We start from the raw sequence: 19,944 nt of genomic DNA on the forward strand, positions 1-19,944 counted from the left end.
CATGAATTAACTCTAAATCAATTGTGCTCTAATGAAACCCCGTATAATACAGACACCGATTCACACACCTCAGCAAAACAGGCTGTGAATTAATGTTTTTCTGGAACTTCTTTTAGCAGTTGAGCTCTCAAACTATCATTCCTCTCTTGCTCCCTCTGGACAGCCTTTACAAGACAGATAAAAGGGGAACATCCTGTCCCCAACCACAAAGTGCAGGAGGAGATTTCAAAGACAAAGATCAATGCTTCATCTTCTGATTTCTGGCATGAATCTTATAATTCAGGATTACTTCTTACTTGACAATTCCCAACAGTATATCTTACTTATTTACAGAAAGACAGGAATTAACAACAGCTCATGACATTTTTTATTTTAATGAAATTTAAAAAGGCAGTAATTAGTTATACATACACACAACTGATTCTGTACTTGTTAGTCATAAATATAGAACATTCAGAAGTACAAAATACACTTTATCCACAGCACAATTTCACATCAATATGAAGAGTTTAAACAGATATGTAACCAAGTGCCTAACAATGGCAGAAGCCCATTTTTGGAGTTGTTTTCTTTTTCTTTCTTTTCTCTCCTTTTTTTTTTTTTTTTTTAATACCATTAATCTACACAAAGTAATCAGTGCCCACACTCATCAGTTTCATGAAATGCACTCTGGAAAAGACTGACCTTTTAAAGACAATTAGATACCATCACCTTTTCTTTGCTCCATTAACAGCAACAAACCCAAGCCTACATTCTCTTTTTCTTCTCACAGTTAACAACTGTGAAAAATGGGACTCTGGCAAAAATCACCTGAAGCCAAACTTGAGCACTGCCAGAAAAAGTGAAAATATCTGAACTAGAAACTAGTCCACTCGATACCTTGCAAACAAAGAGCAACAGCAGTATGACACCGATAAGGCATTAATGACAAAATGGCTGTATTATTCTCGAAAAAAGAGTACACCTATGTATAAAAATATATGTCATAGCAATTGGGTAAATCCAACACTATTTAACACTGTGCCAAAAGTAATTAAGAGTTAAAAAGGCAGTTCTGCAAGAAGTATTTACAGTTTCATACTGTACTTCAAAAGAAAAGAAAAGGCAACAAAGCTACAAATGGAACTATCTGGTTAAAGCATCACTGTAGTACTGCCAGTAGCACTTGCACAAGTAATGTGATGGAATCCCTCTTGTTAAAACAGGATTTCTTGTCTGAATAAATGAATATAAATATTTTCATAGCTAAAATCTTCTGTCTACATCTCTGCTCCTTGAAATAACTCACCCAGACCATCACTATTTTTAGTTTCTTGCTCCCTTAGTTTAAACCCCAAAAGATTCAGTTTCAAGAAACACTGTGTTTGCAACAGTTCGATCAGAAATCACGGCTTTATTTCCAGCTTAAAAAACACAAAAGAAACAAGAAATCCACCACCTGTGAAATTCTGGAAACTGGAAGCCAGAGTGCCAGCAAAGCTACACCGACGGCACGTAATAAAAACATCAGCATTCCCAATGCACCTTATAACTTCAGCTATAGGATATAAGTAAGTTTGCTTTAGTAACCAAACACATGACAAAAAGATACAGCACAGCCAAGGCTACACAGCTTTGTCAGCCACAAGACCTGGGGCGTGGCTGTTGGAGAGGAGCAAGCCACGGACACGAGAGCGCGGAGGGAGGGCAGCGCAGGTGCCCGGCGGCAGCAACGGCTCGACTTGATCGTTTGCTTGGTCAGAAGCACAAAGTTGCCAAACTCTTTAAGCTCATTAATTGCTCCCTCCTCGCTGGCTCGGGAATGGCAACCCAGTGCCTCCCACACAGGTTGGGAGAGCACTGCAGAGATGGGATGGCCAGGAACGGGAGGGGAGGAAGGGTGGAGATGCCAAGAATGAAGCACAACAGAAACGGGGGGTGATAATGGCTCACGGGGAAACCCCAAACCTGGCACTGTCCAGACTGCCCTTAACAGAGTAGCCCTCACCTTTCCCAACCAGAAAGGCAGGAGTAGTCCATAAGGTAAGAAGCAGTCCATGTTCTGATCCCTCAGGTACACTGATTTGAAAAAAAATAATACTGTATTTAAAAACAACAACAAAAAAAGAGATGTGCTTCAAATTCTGCTAACAGTGCACTTCTAACTGCACAACCAAATTCTGTACATGAGAAGCCTTCTCCAGTAGTATAAAAACCATGATACGCTGAGGAAGTTACCATTGCTGAGGTCAGGAGAAAGAAAATTACTTTAAAAACCCCATTTTTAAATTGAATTCAGGAAGTAATGAAAATTACACATACTTAAAGCAGTTTGTTGGGTAAAATAAGACAGAGGAACAGCATTTTTTCCAATATTTTTTCACTTTAGGGAGAAATATTTTTTAAGAATTTTATAAGAAATTACATTTATTATGTCAAGCATCTTCTGTGCAGGGACACAAACTGCTCACCTACTGCTCCCTCCCTCGTGATCAGCCCCTTTCAAGTCCCTGTACGGACACTGAGTGCCTCGCTCAGCCAGCGCAGCATCCAGGCACATCTTACAGACATCACTGAATTTCACTCTGGGGCAGCAGAGCTTTGCCTGTCCAATTCCATGAGCACTCACTGATCCCAGCAGCACGAGGGAAAAGGGAGATGGCTCCGAGAGAATAAACATCCATGTATTTAAAAGAATAGTGCGTAAGAGCATGGCTTGCTCACCTAAAAAGATGTTTTCCTGATCTCTGGGAGAGAAGAGATATGAGGTTTTTTGTTTGTTTTCAGTGTGATTTGGTGAGGTGGGTACAGACCAGGAGATCTGAGGCCTCTCAAGTACTGCACCTAGAAATATACAAAAATTTCCTACAGAAGGAGTCCCTAACCCCACTTGCTCATAGGGTAAGAGATTGGTCCCAGATTTAGTGAAAGAAATAGTAGGACGGACTCTTCCTGGATACTGAAACCTACATGCTGATCTCGGAGAAGGCTGGGAAAGCAGTGTCAGATGGGCACACCACCACATGGCCACCTGTGACAGCTGTGTCCCTGGGCCATGCTCACAGCCCAAAGCCTGCATGGCCAGAGTGGGCTGTAGGGCAGGGCCTGCCTGCTTCCCAGGACAGAATCCTGACAGGATGGACTGTGGTGATGTGCACCGTGCCCTCTGTCAGAGGCACCCCAGAATTCAAGAGGGGCTACGAGAAGGAAGAGCTTAGTGCTGTGAGGTCTAAGAATTACTGCACACACTGAGATATTCTGGATGGGACTGTGCCCTGGGGTTGCTGTTTCAAGGTCCCTGATGGTCCTTGAATATGCAAAAGCTGAGGGAAGCTGTCCCCTTCCTCCTCTGCAAAGGCTGGCTACCACTGTCCAACCTCAAAGGTCGTGAACAACCTGCACGTGGGAACTTGGGGTTTCTTGTCCTCGTGAGCAATTCCTTCTCCTCCCATTCCAGAAGAAATGATCTGGATAAAAATTCCGACTCTACAATCCAACCTTTGTAACTCATCATGCATATGAAATACTGAATAAAAAAACTTCCTACCACATCTCTGATGAAGACATATGGTAGGCAACTCATCGAAGAGGAAGATGATTAACTTACCTCTGCAGAAAAGCATATGGCATTCAGAGTAGTCAAGAGTCCTCAACATACTTGGTAAGCTGAAAATCCCATATTTAACATAATAGGGTTAAAAGGGTTTAACAGAAGCAATTGCTTGGGAATCCAAGCAAAAATTCAAGTTATCACTGTGTACGCAGTGGACAATAGTCCAATCGATATCTATTACCAACTCACTCTAAAAAAATTATACACTACAAAACCATCTCACTGCTTGCAGCAAATGAGCTTGAATGATTTCCTAGAAACAGGCCACCACCCTGCACTGTTAAAATGTGAGGTTTCACAGTATAAAAAAGTACTTCACAGAAAGGAAATGCAGCTAATATAGAAAATGCAATATCAATGTGTTTACAGTCATTTTTTACGAGGCAATTTTTTGAGAAAGCAAGAACGATAGAAATTAAAGCAGCCAGTGAGAAATGTACAAGGTTATAGGCCTCAATTCAGTGCAAAACCAGACTAATAGCTTATGTAAGTAAATGTTTGTTCTGAACAGAGAACCACCTGAATTAAAAGTAAGAACACCTATGTGAAGTGATGAAGATTCTCACGATATTCAAATCCGTCACATACATCATCAAACTTTTCAGTACACTCCAGAATGGACCCTTTGTAAAGGCAAAAGAAACCAGTACAGGAAATCACTTCATACAGCACAAGATATACATAAAGTACCAAAATGTACACACATTCAAGTTTAAGTTAGAAAAGGCAGAGCTGAATCTTCTGGTGAGAGAGGCCTACATTATGTTGCTTAATCTCAACATTTAAAGTGACCTAAAAACTACAAGAATCAAAGAAAACAGAATATTGTGTCTGCTTTCAGAAACTTAAGCTTAAAGCAAGGCATCAAAATTGAGCGGTAGGCACTGTAACAAGACATGACCTTACCTTTTCTCTGTTAGTCTTTGTTACTTTGTTATCTATTTAAAAATTACCATTCAAAGGAAATATTAGGTATCATTCACATTCAAATATTTAAGACTCAGAGATTTTTTTTTTTTAAATCAAGCAAAGTTTTTCATCTCTGAGGTAGATGACAATAAAATAAAAGAAAAAAATGGAGCTGTCAATGAACACTAACAAGTGCTGGAGCTCCTCTGTCGGCACTGATGCACCCCAAGGAGGAGAGAGCAAGCCCTACACCACTATCTGAAACATGAGAAACGTGTCTTCTGGTTTAGTAGCTTCTACAGAAATGCAACACAGAAAAAGCAGCGCCAAAATTACACTGAAATGGCCTTGGAGAAGAACTTCCATTTCTGCTTTGCAAGTTACTCAGAAAATGGTGGAAACATGCCCAGGTCAGCAAAATCTTCAATGTTGTAATTGCCAGTGCCCTGCGTCGGATCCCCCGGCATCGGTAGCATGTCCTGCACGATAAGGAAAAATCAAAGTGAGGTGTCACTTGCTAACACATTATCCAGGCACAAACTGTTTCCTGTTCATCTTTTCAGTGTAAAGCCAGAAAAGGCCAAGTTTAGATAAATAAGGTGAAAATCAGACTTGTGCAGGGGGCCAGGCTAAGGTTTATGTGCTACTTATGGTTTGCTGGAGTGTTTCTGAGCAAGAGGTGGGACTTATGCAGGGCAGAAGTTTTGGATTGCTCCTCTGAATGAGGCACACTTGAGCTGCCTCCTACTCCTTCCAGACTGGAAAAGCTCCCCTTGGAACGGGTAGCCACACATGGAAAGAGGCAAACTCTCTGGTTTCATTACATGGGAAGTATGAAACACCTCACAGGCTCGAGCTCCTGTTGTATAAGGGTGGGTTTGGGCAGGGTCTCCTCCCCAGCACTCTCTAAGTGAACATATTAGTGCTCTGCAGAACACTAAAGACTGGACACCCACCCCAGCTCACAGGATGCCCAAGCAGCCTTCATGACTGTACAGAAGCAGAGGAAATAGCAGGAACTTCTCAGGAGAAATGGGATTTCATGGTAATTGCTCCCACGTGTCTTGAGACAAGTAAGGTCTCTGCAGGAGGCTTCAAAAAATACTCAACCTTTCCTCTCAGCCGGAGACCGAAGCCACAGGGAAAAGATATCCCTTGCTGGGAAAACCAGAGTTTATGCTTGCTTTTCCTGTCAGTCCTTACAATAATAAGCTCTTATTGCAAAGCCAAGTCTTGCCAGGGATGGCTCATTATTCTCACAATAAAACAAAACCAAAAAAACAAACAAGAAATCTCACAGGACCCGCTCTGTGAAAGAATAACTCAGAGAGCTGCTGCGCACTGGGAAGTCGCCTCAAAATAAAGACTGATTAAAATCCATCTGAGGTCTTCATAGTATCCCTGTTGATGTGGTTGTGAACACAACTGGCAGTGTCTGAGCTGCCAGGGAGGGCCTTCCTTTTCTGACCAAAACTTGCACTTATTTAATGTTTTCCCACATTGTCTCCCAGCCAAAGGGAAGTTGTAGATGCCCCCATCTGTTTACATCTCCATCTCTGAAGGCATTTCTGCTGCTGGGGCCTCCAGGCCGACTTCTCCTCAGGTACAGATCCAGCAGGGTCCCCTCTCAAGTCTGCCTCTCTCCTTATGTCCAGCTAACCCAAGGCTGGCTTTGGGCACAAACAATCCAAGCAGCTTCTTGGAGGCCTCTGAACTGAGTTCATCCAAGTTTCTCATCACACCCAGTTATTATCCTAATTCCCTCCAAATGCACACTCACCTCCAAGAGGTCTGCAGGTGAGCCCAGCTCGCCTTTTCTCCTCTGGTCTTCTTCCCACTAATTTATTGAGAATTTTTTTCAGACACAGCACTTGTCTTTGACACAAGCAAGACCCTGCTTGGAGCCCAGTGTCTCTGTTGGCCATCAAACCATACTGTCACTGGATTCCAGCTCCACTGGAATCCCTCTGAATATTCTTTTGGTTTAAAGTACTTGCAAAGCGATTAAACTTCACTAACACAAAGAGATGCAGCAGATTAATCTTGCCTGGGTCATGGGCTAAAAGCATGCAGACAGATGTAGTGCTGTTATTTGTTTCTGTGTGAAGCAATGGTTCATTCACACAGGAGTATTTCCATGCTAACATCTCTTCTGCAGCGTTCCTGCAAGCAACTGTGCACGAGCCTGGTCTTGCAGGTGGATTTACTTTCTAAAAGATAATGAGGTGCCCCACTTCTAAACCTTGCTTGGGGCTTGAACTGTCTTTCCTGCATTTATCTGCATTGTTTTCTTGGAAACTGTCTTCTTGATCTAATTTAAAACCAGTTATACAAGGATAGTGATGGTATTAGTTAACTTATGAAGTCCTACTCCACCTGTAGTGAAGGCTCAAAATTATAGGTAGTATTACAAAATTAGATAGTTGAAGAGGATTGTTTACCATCTATCTGATATCTGACTGGGTTTAACCTTAAAAAATTATTGGCCACTATCTTCTACACAGTATCAGACTCCTTTCCTGCTTGAACTATCAAAGACAAACACATTGATGTCTAATTGGACTTGACTGAGATGTTAGAGGCCAGAATCAGGATAAGAGACACTACACCTGGGAGTATTTCTTGAGTTCTCTGCAAAAGACATGAGCCCTAAGTGCAGAGTGCAAAGAGATGGGGAAATAGCATTTTAAATCAGCAAAGATGCTGTTCTGTGGCAGGAAACAAAACCAGCTCAGTAGCTCAGGCCAGCTAACAGCAGTGCAGACCTAGAGCAGCACCCAGCAGGAGGGAAGGGCCCCAAGCCCTGCTGCACCCTGACCCTTGAGTGCCACGGCTCTGAACTCAGCAGGGAGAGGCTGTCAGAGGGACTCTGGGCTCGCTGAACTCTCCTCACCTGGAACACCTCGGTCTGACTGGGCTGTGGGTGCGAGTGCTGGTCGCTGCTCTGCTGGTTGTGGTGTTGGCTCTGCCACTGCGACCAGACTTCGGAAGGTCTCCCCTGGAACTGGCCACTGCTCTGGCCACCTTCAGCTGGAGGAGGGGAGAAAGGGCACAAGTCAGACAGCAGCTCCTCCAAAACACCTGCCTGCTTTGAGGCGTCATCCATCAGTGCCTGGGTTTGCAAATAAGTCTTGGAGAAAAGATCCCAAGGGACACCAGCCCTGTGGGGTGGAAGTGAAAGGGAGTTTCAGCCCTGACTGCAGGGTGGGGGCCAACCCAGGAGCAAAGCTCAGGGCCATGGCTGCACAACCTGGCAGGTGAACTGCCCACAGCAGAATGCACAGTGACACCACAAGCCAGGCATGGGAAGACAATTTTCAAGCATGCCCCCAACATTTTTTAATCACTATAAGGAGTATTTGCCATTTCACTTAAAAACCAAACTGCACCATCTGAATGCTCTCTCTCTTCAAAAGGCTGAATTGTTGCAGAGCAGTGGGTGCACAGCTCTCTACCCATCTAAGAAGCATGTAAGCAGATGTAAGATTTCTTAAGCAGATGTAGAAACAGTGAGATCAACACACAACAGCCTCACAGTATTAAATGCAATCATTACTGCATTAAATGCAGTGTTGTTTGTTGGACTATCCAACATTATAGATGCAAAATGATTTATTTAACACACCGTTTACAGCAAATTATCATCCTGTTCCTACAGTGATAGTTTCTTAAAAGTCTGAGGCCATTTACATTTCACAGAGTAACACAAACAGCAAGACTTTATAGTAAATACACTTAAAATGATGATTTCAGGGAGATTTAATTTCTTCTGGATAGTCTACCAGGAAAAACATATGTTGGTTACCTGTTACACGTACATTTTTCAGGAGTACAGCCACAGAGCACACTTAAGCTGAACTCATTTTACCCTGTATTTCTACAGACTGGCACTGTATGTGTAATATTTCTGGGTAATTTTCCTTCCATTATTTACAGTATGTCCTTCTAAGAATGCTTTTCCTCAAACATTTTTTCCTCTTTTTCTTCTATATGTTTTTCTATATAACTACTCCAAGTATTTTTGCCTGTTTTCCTCTCACTGTAGAGAATCAAGCTGTGTATATCTGCTTCGTCCTGATCATCAGTGTCCTCTGCCAAGGGTGCCAAATTTCCTGTGCCAAACTTCCACACATGTGCTATGTCAAGTCTTTGATAACCAGACTCGGTCATGTCAAATCAGCCACTACTCACAGTCATGGCTTCAGAAAATACAGAAACACCTGCTCAATCCAGTCCTTTTGGCTACCAGCTAAGCCATGCAACACAGATAAAGGGAACATTTTACAGGAAAGTAAACAGGCTGTAGTGATGTATTTCTATCACATCAGAAGTAGATGATTACAGCTCTTCCCTGACTGACATTACCACAACCAGTAATTCAGCTGACTCACAAACCCTGCAGCCATTTTAAGGGCCAAACTAAAATTCATCCAAGTTACCCTTTAAAAGAAAGATTGCAAGTTTGGTATTTGTTTTTTTTTTTTTTCCCCTCAGAACAATACACTGAAATTAACTCAGTGAAGCAAATGATGCTTCTTTTCAGCAGAGCAGTTACAGCCAGCCGGCGGTCGAAGCCATTCGTCTCCGTGAAGGCTGTTATTAATAGCATCCAAGCTGATGTAGGTCAGGAGATGTTTCTCATTAGGTGAAAGGGTTCTTGCCAAGTAGCTTAGGCCTGAAATACAAGTCTGTCTCATAAACAAATGTACAATGCCTGGTGGAAATGGAAATGGAGGCAGAAATAAGCTCTGTGGGAAGAGCTCCCTTTCAATTCACTTTTTCTAGGCACAGGTCTGCAGTGGGTCTGCACCAGCTCTGTTCCCAAGGAACAGGGGAAAAATGACACACATTAGCTCACTGTTACCTATGCTTTTAGGAATTGCACATTATTACCAGCCAGTGACATTTTTCATGGAATTCACGTGTGTTTATCATGGATGGATTCATTGTATTTTTTACTCTTGAATATTATTCTGCACCGGGTCATGGTCTGAAAGCCATTAAATTAGCATGTAATAGGAAAAGAAAACAACTTCAAAACATGGCACCTACTCTGATTAGGTTAGTAGCAGTACAAAACAAATCCTGCTTCCAGCCAAACTCCGACACACCATCTCTGTGCAAGAGGACGCTGCCGTGCAGTCAGAAAAGATGAAAAATGAACTGAACGCAAATTTGTGCCACTTAAGTGTTCTCCTGAGAAGTAAAAAGAAACTGAACCTGCTGACCACAATCAGGGAGGATTTGTACTAGTAATATAAGCAACTTCTGATTCTTTTGTGATAGCATTTACCGGGAAAAAATAAGAAAACTTCCCTCATGCCATAAAATGCCACAATATTCTGAAGTGTGTTGGATGCGGAGCAGATGCAGTGTGGAGGAAACAGGTCAGCTTTGTTCCCTGTACTCAGTAGGAGAAAGCAAAATGCTCTCATCACGTGGGCTTCCCAACTGACCCACCAAAAGAACAGGTTGGAGGATTTTTAATGAAGTTAATACTGGAGAGTTTCATTTTTATGCGCATTTCTGTTTTACATCATTTAAAACTTACCAAACCCTGCACTTCGGTTTGCCAAGCTGGAGTAGGCATTCCCACTTGGAGAAGAGGTGGCTGGGCTGGAAAGGGGGCTGTATGATGATGGATCAGCTGGGTAGGTGTGACTTGTTCCAATCCCAAAGGGAGATGACTGAGCCTTGCCAGACTGAGATGGAATTTGCTGAGGAATAAAGGGTAAAAAAAAGGATAAGTTTTATTGTTGAGGAACAGCACAGCAGAATCACTTTTTAACAACATAAAGCAAAGACTAAATAAACTCTGTAGATGTGAACAGGCACGTTTTTCCTGTCTCAGCCATATTTCATTTCTGTCAAAGCCAGCTTACTGCTGCAGAAGGAACACAACAGACTGTAAACCAACACTTACAGCTCTCCTGCTGATTAACTCACATGTACTCTGTATCAGAGCTATATGGAAAACCAGGATATCCTTCACCTCTATTACAAAGATGAATCTCAAACTGAACATGTATAAAGAATTAATGGTTGGTCTTGATGATCATAAAAGTCTTTTCCAAACTTGATGATTCTATGATTTCTGGAAAAATGCAGGGAAGTTGTGGGACTAAAACAGATCCCTACAGGCACATAACACGAGGAAGATAATATTAAGTCTTCAGTTCAGTTCCAAGCTAAGAAATTGCACATTTCTAAAGGCTTCCACAATGGCAGTGAGAGCATGCCATGTCACTTCTGCAAGGCTTAACTCTATTTTACTTTATTTAAGATGGATAAATGAATTTCAATTTCCTTGTAATCACACACAAATTCCATTGACTTGAACAGAATTTGTGCAGTAGGAGGGATGAGTAATTTCTTTCAGCCATTTTCAGCACCCTCCATATCATTTAAAAAAACCAAGTTAATGTTATGACAGGATTTCCTTAACCAGGTGTGACAGATAATCATGGCACACTGAGGGCTGGGAAGAATCAGAGATTGATGTGGAAACAATTCAGTTGCTGAAAAGTTACTTAGTGCCCACCCCAACATGCCATTCCAAACAATGGGAAGTCAAGAGTGATTAAGAGCAGCATTATTAAGATCAAACTTGACCATTTCATATTATCTGTCTTCTAACAGAGTTTCAAACAGGTTTTTTTTTTAATTGTTACACAGAACAGGAAGTGATTTCTGGGCTAACATTGACAAGCACAAGGCATCTGATGGAGGTATGTGCTGTTTCCTCCAGCACACGACACAGTGTGAGCTACACTGGGCAGTGCTAATGGAAGGGCAACAGGCTGAGCAGCCTCTGCCCTGAATTCATGCCTGGATTTGTATGTGCTCCTTCTGTCAACCCTGATAACTGTGGGTAACATTGCTGGGTGCAAGGTCCTGGTCCCAGAAAGATTTAATTCACAGGCTTAATACTAAAACAGAAGATCTGTCCTCTTTTACTTCATCCAGTGCACATATACAACAAATGCAGGACAAAGACCTTCCTGGGCTTTAGGTCAGCACAAAATCCAGTGCAGTTACACACAGGGCAGCTGGCTCAGATTATTACAACCTGCCAAGAAACAGAAGGAAGGTACTGATTCCTCTCCAACCACAAACTAATAACATTCACGTTATAAATGGGGTTTACTAATTCTGTAAAAAGCAGAGAGACTGTTAATCTTTATTGACCATGAAAATAAAGCATTTAAATCAATACCTGTCCTGGGAATGGTGGCCGGTTTCCTGTCCAGGCCACCTGACTCTGGTTGAGCTGGCGAGATATCTGTGTCAGGTTCTGGCCTGTTGATGAGGAAGACTGGATGTCGTTCACACCAGGCACATGTACCACAGATGAACTAAGGGAACAGAAACCTCATTTGTAGGGCATATTCTCAATCTGTATTCCAGATATGAAAATGCTGACAGTAACATTAAAATGAATTATTCAATCTGTCTTGATAAAAAATTACTTGGAACCATCACAAAAACTATGAAACATACTGGTATTCTAAAATGTCAGTTCAAATAGACACAGTGGGTAAAATTATTTTTAATTAGACTTCAGTAATCTCTTTGAAGGGTTTCTAAGAATAAAATTGTTCTCACATACAGTGCATAAACACTTAGCCCCATGCTAGTTTAGCATTTAACACATTAAAAAACCTCCTTTCAGAGAGTATTCAAGCAGGTACTTCATTGTAAATTTGTGCTTGAAGTCAACAGTATTTAAGTATTTGCTTAAATGCCACTCTAAATGAAGATGGGCACAAAAGACAATACTTATAAGCACTTCTTTATTTGTTTCCTGCCTGGGAAATGAAGAAATATGTGTTATATATTAAAAGCTGGGCTTTTAACTCCTTTTTTTCGCTAACTGATGCTAAAGAAGAGCATGCAGTTACATACTCAGGCAAAAGAATAATCAAGACAGGAAGTTAAACTAATGTAATAACTTTGGAATAATAAAGTATTTCCAGAGGAACTTGTTTATATGTTAGCTGTTCCCTAATTACTGAATTTCACTACAGAGAAATACCCAGAAATTCCTAATTATAAATAAAATTCTATGAAGGACTGTTACGCTTCCTAATTTTACTTTCATGGAATTCTTGAGCAACTGAATCTACACAACTACACATTGTGAATGGGTTTTTATATATAGAAACATTCAATACTTTACATGTGCTATATAAATGAATATAAATGAAGACACAGCATACAAAACCACTTTTGTGCATCAACTGAAACAGTTTGTTCTTTTCTCCAACCCCTTCCCTATTGTTTATTTTCACAATCTTACAGAGAAAGAATGGAGCAGATTGGGAAAAGAAGTAAACAGGACTGAGCAGAGAGAAAGCTGGAATCAGAATCCTTGGAAAAGGCTGACAGAATCCCTCCCAGAGTGTAAGCAAAACGTGGCAGGCATTTGAATATGGCCATTGTTATTCTAAGTTATTTCTTAAGCTGCCTAAAAGCAAAGGGTGTGTTTAGAAATTCTTTGTAGAGTTTTTCTATTTTTTTAATTTTTATTTTTTACTATCACAGAGATTCCAAAGAGGGAAACATAGACCAGCAAGTCCATCTAAACCTGGCTGAAGCACAGAGCAGCTGCTGAGAAGGGCTGGCCCTACTGCCTTCTCAGCTGGACTGGCAAGTCCCATCATCTAAGGAGCTTAGATTATATCTGGAATATGTACTTTGAAAACAGGATTCTGCAAAATAGTGCCCAGAGGCTGCCCAGGCTCAGTAACTGAATGGGCCAGGCTGGAGATTATTCAAGGAGGACAGTTCATTGAGGGTGGAAATGCTGGCAGAAGTGCAAGCCACTGTTTGATGTAAGACGTAACAGAACAGTAGTAGGAAAAAAGCTATAGTTAAACATCAGGAATTAACAAAAGAAACAAACAAAACACATGCCAAACCCCAAGATGCCAAGTCTTATCCGGTAATATACAATATCCAATTAAAAGACATTTTAATTTACTGTCATATCCCCCCAAGTTATTCTTGATTTTAATTTGGAAAACACACGCATGGGGATTTTATTTCTCCCCACTGAGATTATTAGCAATTATAACTTTAAGAATACATTGGTTTAAATAAAATCAGCATTTGCAGATGTTTTCCAGTTCCTGGAACTGAGAGGCTCTGAATGGCTGTTTCTTCACTTCCACAACCTTGGTTGGTCTGAATAGGAGAATGAAACTCCAGTATGACAATCCCAGAGCGATACCAAAAGGCACTAAGGTAAATAGCATCGCTGTTACCACACTCTCAGAAAGTGACTGGAAATGACAGGCACACAGAATAACTAAAAAATGCCTCAGAAAATGCCAGACTGCCATCTTATGTGTATTTGGGAGCTGCCTTAGAAAACTATTCATGCCTGTGTCCCAGTCGTGAGCTGGGACTGTGGATGCAGCATCCCTCTGTTCCCATTGGAAAGGTATCCACATTGATGCCCTTCAAGGCAGGCTGCAGGAGTACTGACAGCTGCGAGTGCAAAACAAATCTTTGCACCTTCCTACTTTGGTTGAATATTCCTCAGATTTCTGAGCCTGCTCCACCACCTCTCAGATTTATTTCCCTTCAGGATTTGTTGTTGCTTCTTAGCTTTTTTCCAATTACATGATCACAGCAAAAAGTATCTACTTACCAGCCAATAATTCTGAGATACCCAAATCACCCCAGCTTGTGAACCCAGTTTAAGTGCTGAGACACCACGTAGCAGGGAAGTGCAGACACAGTTAAGTTCATTCACATAAAGAACACCCTTAGGTTGGTTTTTTTTTCCATCAGATCGAAGGGGAGCAGCCCCCCACTCTCAGACAGAAACTGATACATTCAGGATCTGGACTAAGTACCTGAAAGTCTTTCCAGAGTGTCCTGGCTGAAAGGGGCTTCCCTGTGAGTAAAGCTGCTGGTTTCCTGCTGTGGATGCCGAGGCCATCATTTTTTTATCTGCTACAAAAGAAAAACAGTGCACAGAAAAAAATTAATTTAGGGGATGAGAAAATTTTTTTCTTTCCTTCTTAAAGCTTTATGAAGAAGCCCTGGGGAACACATTAGGAATGACACAAAAGGGCTGTATGACAATTCAGTGTGAAACCAGAGGCACAGCTGGTTTGTGTCTCCTCCATACCCTCCTCACAGGCCATACCTCATTAATGCCATTGTTTGCCTGGAACACAGCACTGGGACGTGCCCTCTGGCCACACAGCCCCGACCCACTGGAAGCTGAAAGCTGCTCCTGACCACGCAGGCAGGGGCAGGAACGTGAGACAGAGCACAGCTCTGGCTGAAGTGGGGAGTGAGGGGTGCCCAGGTCCCAGCTACAGACTGGAAGGGGAACAAAGGTTTTCTGGAAGAAAGATGTGAGGTCTGCTCAGGGGGATGGAGGAATGTCACATGAAACATGGTCTGAAGAAGGTTTGATGCACGTGCACCTCTGGGGCTACCTGGGAGTGGCCTCAGGTGAGGGTACATTTCTGGCACCAGGAAACTCCCCCCAGGGCCACTGCTGTTATCACAGGCTGCTTGCACTGAGGTAGCAGCTGAGGGCCCCCACCCTGCTGGGTTAAGCGACCCAAGGAACGGTGCCAAAAAGCCTCTCTCCTGACCAGGTGACAATCTGCTTCCCCTGGGATAACTGGAGAGGAGCACCCACCTCCCAGGCAGCCTGGTGGCACATCTCAGGGTGACCACCTGAGAACCTGGGTGGTCCTGCAGCCCCCACCTGCATCTCAGTCTCACAGGTGTCGAGTGCCACAAGCTGTAGTGCACACCTGAGCCGTAGCAAGGCAAAACACTGGTCTCTCAAGGATTTTGCTGTCCTATATGTGGCTTGAGGGGGCCATGAAATAGGATGCAAGAATCCCAGTGGGATGTGAGACAAATCAGTGTAGTGAATAACACACAAAAGAAGATGCCATTAACTTTTATAGTCTACTCTTAATGTGGCAACTGGAGATCAATCTCTAATTGAATGAAACGAGGTTGGGTGAACAGCATCATTTGGTCCCTTAATTTAATTAGTTGGCACTGGATTATTCCAAAGCCCAGGGAAATCTCACTACTACTACTTTTCTTAAAATAATTTCCAGGTCTGCTCCACCATCCTTTATTCACTTTCTTAGCCTTCCCTCCAAGCACAAAACACCCTGCAACTCGCTGATGGTTTTGCAACCATTTGTTGCTACACACCTGACAGGCCTAGGAATCAAGTCTGCCTCCTCATTTTCCCCTTTGATCCTTTCAGATTCCCACTCATTTCACAAGATGCTCTCCTGGACAAAAGGCCCAGTCAATTCACAAGTAACAGAAGTATTTTTTTGTTTTCACTAGCTTTTAGAGACCTTCTGAGTGTGACTCAGAAAAAGGCCTCCAACACACACCAGCTTTCCTTCCCAAGGAAAAAAGTCACCTCAAATTACCTCACAGGAGTCTTGGAGAGGGAGTGTGCATGCCACTGATGAAAGCTGCCATTGCTTTTCCTTTGGAATCTAGAAATTTGTAAAAATTCCTCGGCAGCTACATATTGCCCAGCACAGTCACCGAGTTTTGGCTGCAAACCTACGCTCTCATATCAAAAAAAACAGGGAGAAATGGGGACAAGATCTAGAGAATGTTGTGTATGTAGCAGGAAAAATTGAAAATGGCTCAGGATCTCTCTGAGAAGGGCAGATGATTTTTCCTTTTTATGTAGTAATGTCATTCTTGCATGAGATGCCCCATTTTCTAAGGTCACTCTTTGCAGGGACACCAAACTCTCAGGGTTGGAAGAGACTGAGCCAAAATCCTGTGGGTACTTTAGATATTTGAGAACAACTGACCAGCAAAATTGAGAGTGCCCTAAATGAACAGGAATTCCTCAAGTGGAGCAGAGTTGCCATGGCAGCTACCAGGGTCTGTGCCACAGGATGAGGCCAAGACAAAGGGGACTAATCGCAAGCAGTTAATTCTCCTTCCTGAGTTACCCTGAATGCTCTTTAGCCTCTGAATCTGGCCCACATCTCTCCCAGCTGTATTCCTGCTCAGGACTTTACACACAGTTCTCTGCTCTCACACCTTTGGTACAGCACTGAAAACTTTTTTCTGTGTATGTTTTACCTGTTCCTCTCTAAACTCCACCACTGTACTGGTCAATGATGGCCCATCTCCCAGTAGAACCAGTGTTTCTGCTTCTAGAATTAATATCTCTAAAAACTGCACCATCCTGGGCTTCAAAGCATTTACATGAATCAGTAAAGCCAGGCTTCCACTCCCAACTTTTGGTTTTCTAATGATGTGTGGTCATTACATGCAATAATGGCAGCAATCTCCCTGTGTCAACTCATGTTTTTACAGAATGTAGCAGAGAAAGAGATCGGGTATCAACATAATGCAAATGTCTCGCAGGCAGCATGCAGGCTTGTCAATATTGGTTTTGGACAGGGTATCTCATCTCTAACTGTGAACCATCTTTTATCATTCAGAGGAGACCTTGATCACAGCTTCCATGAGAAATTCAGACAGGGAGAATGTCCCAAAAAAAGCACAGCCTGTAAATTGATAAGAATGAAAAGAGTAATGGTATTTCCAAGAATATAACCTCCCAGCTACTTCACAGCTTGCTACACCCTTAACCCTAACCCCTCCTCACAAACAGTTGAGAGTTGCCTGAAAAAGAGCCAACAAGGCAGCCACAAAGCAGTATGTTCTTGCTTGGAAAAACATATTCTGGTGTTTAGGGTTGGAGTCTTGCTACCTTCTAATGGACCCCTTTTATGGCCTCAGCTGTTGACTTCACTGTTAGAGTAGACAGACAAGGATGAACAGGAGTAACAGAGAAGTCCTAGCAACAGGAGGACACAGTATCAGGTCTATCCTGCAGTTACAATGCCTTCTCCATTTGAAAAGGCCAAGCCAGACATAAGAAACCAACACAGTGAGGTCATCTCCCAACACCCCTGGAGTCAAACCCTGTGGGTCGTTTCCTCTGTGCACTGCGTGACACTTGCACAGTGATTTATTTAAAACAAATGTAAAAATTTCTCTTTTTCAGTGAGGACAGTTAAGAACAATAAACAACCAATGAGTTCTTCCACAAGTAGTGGAATTAATGAGCCTGGTTTCCTACAGATATATTTCAGATGACCCCTTCAGCTGCCAGTCTTCTCAATGACTTCTGTCTGTCAGGGCCAGAGGCAGCACAGGCTGGGCTAGTTTGAGTCAGGTACATCTCTCCCACTGGCAGGTTGGCTGTTACCTCTTAGAACAGGGCTGGGAAATCCTTTGGTGAGGGCACTCAGTAAGGACTCTGTCCTCACAGTAATTTTAAGAAATATAGAAAAACCTACTGTTCCTGAGACTCCTATCACTCTTAGAAGAACTTGCCAACAAGTTTAAAAGTTGTGGGAAAAAGAGCAGGGACTCTTTGACAGGTAACGTGACTGGAGATGCCTCAACTGACCAGAGAACAAGTATCTTATTACACTTCAAGGCATATGCCTCTGAAAGCATCACTGCAAAAGCTGGTGATTTGACAAAAAACTGCAAGCCTATCTTAAGACTATATGGCAACTTTCTTAATCCACCCCTATTTAGAGAGGTGAACTCACTGGCTTTCTAAGAAAGAAAATACATACTTAGAAATGGCAAGATCTGTTCAGTATGTTTAATATCTATGAACACTGTTCAAGGTGTTTTCCTGTGAAATGAAAAGGGAAGCAAAACCAGGTAGCTCTGGTGATAAAATCTGTCCTTCCCTCCTTGAATTTATTCCTATCATTTTTAGGGGAAACACCAACTAAATGCAAATGCCAGGAAATGTCCCCCAAGACTGCTGCTGCTTACAAATTTCTCTGCCACAATGTAGTTTCTTTTCATTCTTTTGAAGCTGTGTTCCACATCATGTAACCAAGCTTAACATAGTATTAAAAATTAAACACCAGAGACATTCACTTACAAGTAGTTATTCCAGCAAACATCTCAGCAAATCTAGGATCTCTCTCTTGGGAGAAGATAGCATCAGGCTTTTCCACAGACTTTCCACCCTCATGAACATTAGGTGGTATACTTGGAACAGGCACCTGTTGAGATACAGAGAGGAAGGTAATTCCCTCCACTGTATTTGACAAAAACAATTCAGGGACAGTCACAATGTAGTTTTAGTTTTGCTGAAATCTGCCATTGCTTTACATTTTAAATGATCAGAGGCACAAAAAGAAAAACACGAGAATTTCACCTGAGATAAGTCATAGGATGACAGCCCATCTCTTTGATGTACTTCGAGTTCTGCTTGCTGTTGCTGAAGTTGTCTGCAGGGGGGACAAAATGACTTTGTTACAAAACCCAGCTAAGATACAAAAAGGAATAGTCATGGTCTCCTGTTTTACACTCCCAGTGAAATGTCTCTCAGGTGATTTAGTAAATCCTTTCCTGTGAGATTCATCTGTTTTTACAGCTTTCTCGTTCAGAAAGCCTCCACCACAGGAATGCAACGAGGCATAGGAAGAATTTTGCTGTGATAGCACAGAAATGTAGGTGGGTAAGTAATGGAGGATAGAACACAACCTCCTTATAAAGACTTTTAGAGTTCACCATTCTTAATTCATCACCTTTCTCATGTTAATGATGAATATACCAGATCCCTTCTCTGATCCTCCTGAGACAAACAGAATGCTTGCTGGCATTGCAGGTCTCAAGGGAGACTGCTTCTCTAATGACAAACACCTCAGCAGCTGCAAAGTTATCCAAATGTTTTGTACCTTCCATTAACAGTTGCTTTCTGTTGCTTGGTCCCAATGAACAAGATTACCTCTGGCACTGGTAGCACACTTATCTCTGTTGGGCTCTTTGCTCAGTTAGCAAAAAAGATAAACCCCCCAAATTATGCTAAAGCTCAGAGATTAGGATAAGATTGGAGTTGAACTGACAAAATGCTTGGATTTGATACTTGCAAATGATACTTGACAGTGCTCACAGTTTCTGTTTCTTGCCTCCTTCCGAAGGAAAAATCACCCAACAGACTGGAATTACACACTATGTGGGTATTCCCCAAGGAGACACAATAATGGGACAGGTGGGAATAGATGAGATTTTACAAAACAGCAAGATCATGGATTTGAAACTCCAGAAAATTGCTTAAATTTTAGATTTTCATCCAAATCTTCCTTTAAATTTTGAACTAGATAGATTCAAATGTCAAGGGGCCGAGAGAAAAACTGGCAGACAAAGGCAAATGACAAATTAGGCACAAACTGATGGGAATGTGTGAAATCACTCAAACAAGCTACCGAAGTAAGTAACAGATTTTTCCATCCCTTGATGCTTTTCCAGAAGACACTTTGCTCAGCCACGAGGTTCCATGGTAAATTGGACAAAAATCTGTGACCTGCAACAAACAGCAGATCGGAGGCGATGGCAAAAAGCCTTCTGCAAGCCTTGGGGTGCAAGAACACATA

At 42.2% G+C, this 19,944-nt stretch overlaps 1 protein-coding gene across 4 annotated transcripts in view; it reads right to left on the reverse strand.

Annotated features, from left to right (window-relative positions):
- Window positions 1–344: 344 nt before the first annotated feature.
- Window positions 345–19,944, reverse strand: part of ARNT2 (aryl hydrocarbon receptor nuclear translocator 2) — a 95,455-nt gene continuing 75,855 nt past the window's right edge. For 3 of the 4 annotated variants that reach the window (XM_051796953.1, XM_051796950.1, XM_051796952.1), the window contains 7 exons: window positions 18,726–18,798; window positions 18,447–18,570; window positions 14,365–14,464; window positions 11,718–11,856; window positions 10,053–10,218; window positions 7,395–7,531; window positions 345–4,980 (listed from right to left, as the gene is read on the reverse strand). In XM_051796953.1, the coding sequence (XP_051652913.1) occupies window positions 4,882–4,980; window positions 7,395–7,531; window positions 10,053–10,218; window positions 11,718–11,856; window positions 14,365–14,464; window positions 18,447–18,570; window positions 18,726–18,798 (838 nt within the window). In that variant the 3' untranslated portion in view covers window positions 345–4,881. The remainder of the gene's footprint in view (window positions 4,981–7,394; window positions 7,532–10,052; window positions 10,219–11,717; window positions 11,857–14,364; window positions 14,465–18,446; window positions 18,571–18,725; window positions 18,799–19,944) is intronic. The other variant, XM_051796951.1, reaches the window with a different exon arrangement.

This window comes from Manacus candei, unplaced genomic scaffold (genome assembly GCF_025592945.1).
Source record: "Manacus candei isolate 608988 ecotype Guabito, Panama unplaced genomic scaffold, ASM2559294v1 h1tg000046l, whole genome shotgun sequence".
NCBI lineage: Eukaryota > Metazoa > Chordata > Aves > Passeriformes > Pipridae > Manacus > Manacus candei.